This window comes from Equus caballus, chromosome 28, assembly GCF_041296265.1.
Source record: "Equus caballus isolate H_3958 breed thoroughbred chromosome 28, TB-T2T, whole genome shotgun sequence".
NCBI classification, from domain to species: domain Eukaryota; kingdom Metazoa; phylum Chordata; class Mammalia; order Perissodactyla; family Equidae; genus Equus; species Equus caballus.
The window spans coordinates 45,594,866-45,603,234 of NC_091711.1; the positions used below are offsets into that span (position 1 = coordinate 45,594,866).

Consider the following 8,369-nt stretch of genomic DNA (forward strand, 5'->3'; position numbering starts at 1 on the left):
GCACTGGCTTCAAGGGGCGGCGACTGAAACCCCGGCTCAGCCACCTCCTGACACTGGACGCCCAGCAAGACGCAGCCCCTCTCAGTTGCCTCCTCCCCTGTAAGACGGGGGCCGCCACACGGACTGAACGCCACGACCCACGGGATGCTCTGAGTGCCATGGCTGGCCACTGACGATCTCAGCAGCGGCAACCGCTGTGCTGCCAGGGTGCTGTCCATCGGTGGTGGACGTGTGACCTCGGGGCTGGCCCACCCAGAGCCCAGGCAGACACCACCTGCAGTCGGGCCCACGTGGGCTCTTCTCCCAGGACCTGGGCCAGCTTCTCCTCAGCCTCAGTTGCTCACCTGAAAAGGGCCTTTCTCACAGTGAAGCTGGGAGGCTGGAAGGACACTCTCAAACACCTGCAGAGTCAGAAAAGCCCCATACCTCCTGGCCTGTCCGAGGCTTGAGAAGGACGAATGCAGACTCGAGCAGTCTCTGCCATCACCCGGGGGGTGGGAGTGCCAGGGGACCCCAGCTCATTTCAGGCTGAGCTGAGCCTCGAGAGCCAGCCGCGTGCCAGGGAGCACACACAAAGCCCAAGCTGGGGTCTCTGGCTCTGCAGCCGCACTGGAAATGACTTGTTTAGCTTCCAGAAAACTCCAGTAAGTCTGCAAAGCCTGCTTTGGGGGTCTTCCACCTCCCAATGGCCCCTTCACTCAGCCCAACACACTCTAGAAGCCCATGCTGGGTCCCTGCTCCCCCCTGCCATTGCCCAACACTCCAGAACACTCCAGAACACGCCCACCACCTCACCTGGCTGTCAAGATGCCAGGAGTGCCGCTTCACCAGAGCGCAGAGCTGGAAGGAGCACAGCTTCCACACCAACAGGGAGCGGCTGGATAAGCTACAGGACACCACCCCCACCCCTGCCTTAAGCCCAGCAGGGAGCTGAAGCTGCAGGGCAACCCAGAGGCTGAACCCCCACGAAGATGGGCCTTCCAGAGACAGGCCCAGGAAGAGAAGCCAGGCACCAGGCAGGTGGGAAGGAAGAACTCAGGTAGCACTTTCACAGGTTGCAAAGGCTGACTGTGGGTTTGCAGAGCCAGAGACACAAGGAGAACAACTCTCCTCTGCAGACCTGTGCAAGCTCACGGGAAAGCCTGGCGGGCGGCCGCCTGGAAACAGCCCAGCTCCTACCCAGCCAACTCACTGTCCACACTGATGGCCTGGCAGGAAAAGGCAGGCCCATTTCCAAGCATAAATACGCCTGAGCCCAGTCTCTAATGTCAGAACACTATGTCCAGCATTCAATCAAAAAGGACGACTCATTAAAAAGAAAAAAAATTATCCACTGTCAAGAGATAAAACATTCAAGAGAATCAGATTCAGAAAACTTAAAATAAGTCTAACTAATATATTAAAGACTTTCATGGAAAAGGTGGACAACATGCATGAACAGATGGATATTTCAGCCAAGAGATGGAAACTATAACAACAACGTTAGAGGGAAGATGAAAACACAGAACAAACGTAGAATGCTTTCGATGGGCTCATCAGCAGACCTGGCTCGGTAGAAGAAAGAATTAACCTGAAGATGGGTTGACAGAAATTACCCAAACTGAAACACATAAAAAAGTTCTGAAAAAAGGGAACATCCAAGAGCTGTGAGATAATATCAAACAAGCTAACACATAGGCAATTAGAATCCCAAAAGAAGAAGAGAGAATGGGACAGAAGAAATATTTGTGATAATGGCTAAAAATTTTTCCAAAATAATAAAAGGCATCAAACCACAGATCCAAGAAGCTCAGAGAACCCAGAGCAGGATGAGCACCCCCTCCTCCAAAAAAATCAACCTAGACACACCGTATTTGAGGTGCCGACAACCGGAGAGAGAGAGAAACTGCTGAAGGCAGCCAGAGGGGGAGACCCACCCCACAGCAGACCAAGGAATCCCAGGGGACTTCATCAGAAACTGCACAGCCAGGAGACACTGGAGGGACATCTCTGAAGTGCCGAGAGAGATGAGGAGGGAAGCCAGGAAGGATGGTGAGTCCCACAGTGCACAGGCGAGTGGCGTTCTGAAGGTCGGAGTCCCCATCAGGGCAGGGCAGGGCAGGGCAGGGCAGGGCAGGCAGGGGAGGGGAGGGCAGGGGAGGATTGGAGGCAAGAAAGAACAGGGTGTGATCAGACAGGCCCGCGGGGCTGAGTGTCAGGAGGCAGATCAGGTGAAATCCAGATCACAGGAGGACAGGCCCTGGACTTCAACACTGCCCAAAGGCAAGGGGGAGTCGGTGGAGAGGCCTAATGAGGGGTGACGGAGGCCAGATTTGTGTTTCTGAGACATCACTTAGCTGCAGTGTGAAAGATGAACCCGGGGGAGGCCACACGATACTCCAGGTGAGAGAGGAAGAATCCCAAGACCGTAGCAGGGTTGAGAGGGGCAGGCAGAGCTGAGAGCTTACTAGGCAATAAATCCACAGAAGTGGGCCAGCCCTGGTGGCCTAGTGGTTAAGTTCAGTGCGCTCCACTTCAGTGGCCCAAGTTTGCTTCCCAGGCGCAGACCTATACCACTCGTCTGTCAGTGGCTATGCTGTGGTGGCAGCTTGCATACAAAAACAGGAAGACTGGCAGTGGATGTTAACGCAGGGCAAATCTTCCTCAGCAAAAAAAAAAAAAAAAAGCCACAGAAACAAGTAACAAAGTGCATGTGGGAGGGAAGGCAGGAGAAGTCATCACTGTCTGGGAGCAATGAGAAATGAGGAACCCAGAAGCTCAGAGGGGAACTCAGAGCTCTTCCTATTCCACTGGCATCAGAAAGACACTCCTCCCAGAAGCCCCAGCTCCTTTCTTTCTCCAGAACCCTGTGGGTTCTTCCTGAGGCTTTCCCTTCCAAGCCCCGTGTAGCAATGAGGAGAACCGTTCCCCGAGCCAACCCAGGAACTTGGATCTGGCACCCTTCCCCAACGCGAGGCCTCCAGATCCTGTGGAAACAGCTGGAGGAAGAGCACAGGGGAGGAGAGGGAGGGAGGAGGGGAGCGGGAGCGGGGGCGGGAGCGAGGAACCTGCCGGTTATCCTGAGCAAATCCTCCCGCCAGGGTTTTTGGGCCTCTACACGCTCTCCTGGGAGGCAGCTAACGCAGTGTTGGAGAGCACCCGGGACCCTGACTGGTGAGGCTGGAAGGGAGAGACAGTCACTCTGATCTTGGAAGAAATGTGAGCTTGGGGTGGGTGACAAGTCCTTCAACCCCTTGTGGCCCGCTTTCCGATCCTGATCCGCGAACGCACTCCTCCCCAGGCTGTGGGAAAATGAAGTGAGACGCCCGCACGTGGGAGCCGAGGAGCGTCTGGCACGGCACCGAGGCTGGGTGAGGGCTGCTTCCCACCCCACTGTCTCTCCTCCGGCTCTTCCAGGGTGGTTCATCTACGAGTAACACCCACCCACTCAAATGCTGATACCACCCTGCCCCTCACTGGGCCTCTTTCTATCTCCAGAAAGGAAACAATCACAAGAACCCGGTTGTTCTCAGGCTCAAGCAACATAGAGGGTGGGACAGCAGCTGTAATCAGTAATCCCATCCAGCCCTCAGGGCCAGGGCCAGCCCACCTCCTCCATGCAGTCCTCCAGTCATCCTCCTCCTCTGAACCCTCCCTCCTGGGCCCCTGACCGACACTGAGAATGACCACCTGGCTGGCAGGCGGCTTCCAGCATCAGGAGCCTGGCTTCCCAGTGTCACTGTAAGCTCCTGAGGTCAGCTTTTCACAACGCGCCCCACGCCCACCTCTCCTGGGCACGGTGACATGCACAAACAAAGAAAACTAAGACATCCGTGCAGCCTGGGGCCCGTGCATCTCCCGCAGCCTCCCCATCCCCGAGGTATCTTAAAATTTAAGACTGAAATGAGTCCATCAGGTCCAACCCCCTCATTTTTCATGAGCAAAGTGAAGTCCCACGGTGACAGGGTGGAACCAGGGCCCAGATGCATTTCCTCCCGGGCTGCAATTCGCTTCTCCCCTCTGGTCAGGGACGGGAGACTGTGAGGCCCTCCAGGACCGGCGGGAACCAAAAGGAAAATAAGAGCAGGAGGCGGGCGCTCCGGCCGAGCCAAGGAGCAGACTCCAAGGCCAACACCCCAGAACTTTGGGGACCGTCAACCCGTTAGCAAAACCGACAGCAGCGCTCGCCACCACACAAGCGTGGACAGCCACAAGATGCTGCCCCGACAGCCAGGGTCAACACGACAATCCTGGGACCCAGGAGGCTGTACGAATGAATGACGATGAACAAGCAGTGAGGAGAAGGGTCCTCCTCACAGGCACAAGGGCTCCGGAGACCCGGATCCCAGTCTGAACTGGCGCCATGCCACAGAACTTCCCGCGATGATGGAAACGTTCGACATTCGTGCCGTCCAACACGGCAGCCATGAGACACACCTGGCACTCGAAGTGTGGCGAGTGCTACTGAGGCGTTGAATTTCTAACTTTATGTCACTTCCACTCGTTCCATTTCAGTAGCCACATGTGGCCAGAGACTACCGGAGTGGACAGCACAGTCTAACCTGTCGTCTGAGCTAAAACGTCAGAAACACACAAAAAATCCCAGAGCAGTGGGCTGTTGCGGAAAAAAGCAGGATCTAATTACTACTGCCTTTACCACCAGAAAGCCCCCAACGCTGGAAAGCCCAGCTCCCCATCAGAGGGGGCAGGGGTGGACAGGGACCCTCAGGCCCTTCCAGCTCCGACCACCTGAGAGTTCACCGTCATCCCCTGGACGTGGGCACCGGAAGCCCAAGCGGCCCCGTGGTCTTCCTGCTGTGGCACGAAGGGGGCCTCTGCTTGTCCTGGTGGTCTCTCCGACCCCTGCAGAAACCCCCACATGGCTCAGAGGGTCACGCCATCCGCCCAGGGCCCCCCGGATGGAGCAGTGAAGCTGTACTCACACCCAGGACTTCCAGCTCCAAAGCGGGCGCCTAACCTCTACACCCTGGAGCCTCGTCCAGACCCACTCCCGGTGGGGAATGGGAGGGCCGGCCAGAGAGGGGAAAGGGAATGTGACACGGGCCACCTGAAGGCCATGTGCTGAGGGCTCACAGCGGCAAAAACCTTAAAATCCCGACGTGCCTGAGCCTCCAGTGTCACAAAGCACACAGGGAGAAGGCAGGGTGCCCCCCCTCCTTGGGGCCTGAGTCTGGCTGCCCTCACGACCTTCCAAAGGAGCAGGGCACCCGCGGGGCAGGGGAGAGGCTGGCTGTGGACCAGGGGACCTGACAAGACCTGGCCCCATCCCTCAGCAGCTGTGTGACTCTGAGCAAGTTCTTGCTTTCTTTGAGCCTGCGAAAAGAGGCACGAGAGCCCCTCAAGGACTAACAGGGCAGAGCACTTGGCACTTAGCCACCCCTAAAGCATTGCAGGTCCCACCCCACACTGCGACAGGCCTATGTTCACAGGCACAGCCCCTCAAAGGATCCCGGCAGACCGGCCTCGGAGACCGTGCAATTTAAGCTGTGGATTTCACAGCAGGGCAAACGGAGCCTTGAGAACCCAGATCCGAACCCCAGACCTGCTCCTCCCGCCCTCCCACTGCAGACGACTCCCACGGCCCTGTTCCTCTGGCTGAGAAAACCGTGAGGGCAGATTCCTGGGGCCAGCGCTTCCGTCCTTCGGTCATTTCTCGTACTGACCTTGACAGCCAGCGGGGCGGGAGGGCAACAGCCTTCAGTAGAGCCGGTTAAAGCTGGCACAGCCACCTTTCCTGAGAAAACATCTCACTCACCCCGTCACATTCCCTGGGATGGGTGGGAGGATGGAGCGGGACGAGGCTGAGAACCAGGAGGCAAAGCCAAAAAGGAGCCGAAAACACTGGCCCGCACCAAACCCACGACTCTGCTCCTCCTTCACGCCAGGCGCACCGTCAGCTCAACTCAGCCTGTTCCAGCCCCGTGAGCCTGGGCAAGTCCCAACCCCCCGGACATGCACGTCCCCCCGTGAAATGGGAGCCCGTCTCTGACCTACCCCACAGAGCTCTGGGGAGAAGTCGCTGTGACAACGGACCCAGGGCTCCGGGAGCCACAAGGCACAGAGCACGGGCTGTGGTCACTTAGGCTACCTGCTCCCAGCCACACGCGGTTCTCACCAGGCAGCCGCAGGTGGAAAAGGAGCGGGCAGGGGCGGCCAAGAAACGGCAGGAGCCTGGAACGGCCATCAGGGCTGTGGGGAATTTTAAGTTTTAAAAAGGTGACTCTCCGGGGCTCTGGGTGAAGGGACCTCACACAAGGTCTCCAGGCCACCCCTGGGTTCCTGTCACCAAGGGAAAGAGCCACACGTTTGCCCTCCTTGCTAAGAAGTGCAGAGTTTGCTTCTGTTTGTCTGTGAAAGATGTGAGTTACAACACGTGAGCTCTGGTTATCTGGAAAACCTCCTCCAGCTCACAGCTCATCCCCATCCAGGGGCCCGCAGAGCGCCGCCAGGCCCCGCGGCAGCCCCTCTAAAGCACTGGCCACAGGCCTGAGGACACAGCTGTCCCAGGGAGCCCCAGGGTCTGTGCGTCCCCAACCCCGACAGCCACTTAACTTCTCACCTCCGTCTCCTCCTGTGAGGACACAGAACCACAATCCCTCATCTGTAGTTCCAAAATCCTAAAGAGCCCCCCAAACCGAGTTTTTCACCATGCATTCGGAGGCAAATCCTGTCCTAAGCCGACACGAGGCTATTTTTAATCTTTCTTGATCCCACTTAATGTGGGGGTCCAAGGTAAAGCCCCACACCGAGCGGGGGGATCCTACAGCATATCTGACATCCACAGCTCTAAAATCTGAAAAACTGGGGATCGCCGCACCCACGGGGCCCCGCAATTCGGGTGAGGGGCTGTGGGGCCGCAGCAGGGAACACACGCACACCTCCTTCCCGTCCCTCTTCCCAAGGACAGCCCCGCAGTTCTTCCAGACTGTTCTCCAAGCCCCCCACCCACCAACATGGCTCCCCACCGCTCCACTGACAGCCCCTTCCCCAACCTTCCTCAGAGGATCAGGTCAGGCCCTTGGGCGTGGGGGACCCTGGGCAGGGATGACAATCCAGCGTACAGCTCTTCCAGCAACCTGCCCCCTGCTGGTCCGACAGGACCTCAAGGCCGGCCGCCTCCTACACCAGGCTGCAGACGCACTGCACAGTCTGGATTCCAGCGCTCCCTCCCTCTCCAGTACGGTGGCAACAGGGAACCTCCCCCGCCACCACCCCAGCCCAGTTAAAAGAACAGGAAAGCTGCCTCTTTTCCCCACAAACCTCAGAAGAGGCACATGATAATCTCTCACATCAGGTCCTGGACACAGACCAGCCTGGCTTTAAATCCCAGCTCTGCCACTCATCCGCTGTGTGACCTTGGCCCAGCCACTTCCCCTCTCTGAGTCTCAATGCCTAGACTATAAAGGGGGGATGACCACCTTACACAGTTGTCAGGAAAATGACATCAATTAAGGCTGGGAAATGTGAATGCTCCAGGGTCCTGCCTGACCCCTGGGTGATGGAGGCGACCCTGAAGCAGGGGAGCACACCGAGCACCGGGCACTCACTCTGGGCAGGGCTGGTCCCATCCCCCACCCGAAGCCCACGCAGGAAAGGGACGTACACAGCCCTGACGCCCGTTTGATGCCCCTTCCCAGACGATCCCCAGGACTTGGCACCCGTCAAAGGCTGAACCGTGTCCAGAAACAGAGAGGTTAAGTGACTGTCCAAGGTCACACAGCCAGCCGGGTAATGGGAGGGGATGCGGGGAGGGGTGGCGGCCCTGGGCCTGTCCTCCTGGCAGCTTCGGCCAAACAGGCTCCATCCGCACGGGACGCCGTCCAGCCGTGGCCACCGGGGCCCACCCCAAAGGTCTCTGGCCTCGATTCCCCCACTGCGGGCCGCCCCGCCCTGTCGCGCGCAGGGCACCGGATGGGCGGTGGGCGCGGCGGCGAGGACGAGGGCGACCACCGCGCCCCCGACGGGCAGCCCCCGTGTCCGCGGGCGCAGCGCTCCCGCGGGGGCGCCGCAGGCCGGGCGGGGCGGGGCGGGCGCGGGGCTCACCGGACTTGGGGTAGGTGACGATCCACACGTCGCTGGGCCGCACGGGGAAGTTGGCGATCTCCTCCATCTTCCCGCGGCAGAAGGGCGGCAGCCGCACGCCGTGGAACTCGAAGTACTTGCTCTCGAACTCGCCCGGGGTGCTGGGCGTCTCGGCCTCGCTCTCCGCCATGCCGCCGCCCGGCCCGCGCCCGCCCGCACGCGCCCTGCCAGCCGCCCCAGCCGCCCCAGCCGCCGCGCGGCCTCCGCAGGCGTGACGTCACGGCGCCGCCCGGCGCGCCGGCTGCGCCCCGCGGCGTGACGTCACGGCGCCGCCCGGCCCGCGCCCC

General features: G+C 59.4%; 1 protein-coding gene across 5 annotated transcripts in view; it reads right to left on the minus strand.

The window, feature by feature from the left end:
* SULT4A1 (sulfotransferase family 4A member 1) overlaps positions 1–8,369 on the minus strand; it is a 34,929-nt gene extending 26,560 nt beyond the window's left edge. For 2 of the 5 annotated variants that reach the window (XR_011433634.1, XR_011433633.1), the window contains exon 1: positions 8,044–8,313. Coding sequence is in view for 1 of the 5 variants with exons in the window: in XM_023631138.2 (XP_023486906.1) it covers positions 8,044–8,212 (169 nt within the window). In the remaining 4 variants the exon portion in view is untranslated. Of the gene's footprint in view, positions 1–8,043 lie in introns of all 5 variants that reach the window. The other 3 variants (XR_002804511.2, XR_002804510.2, XM_023631138.2) reach the window with 2 other exon arrangements.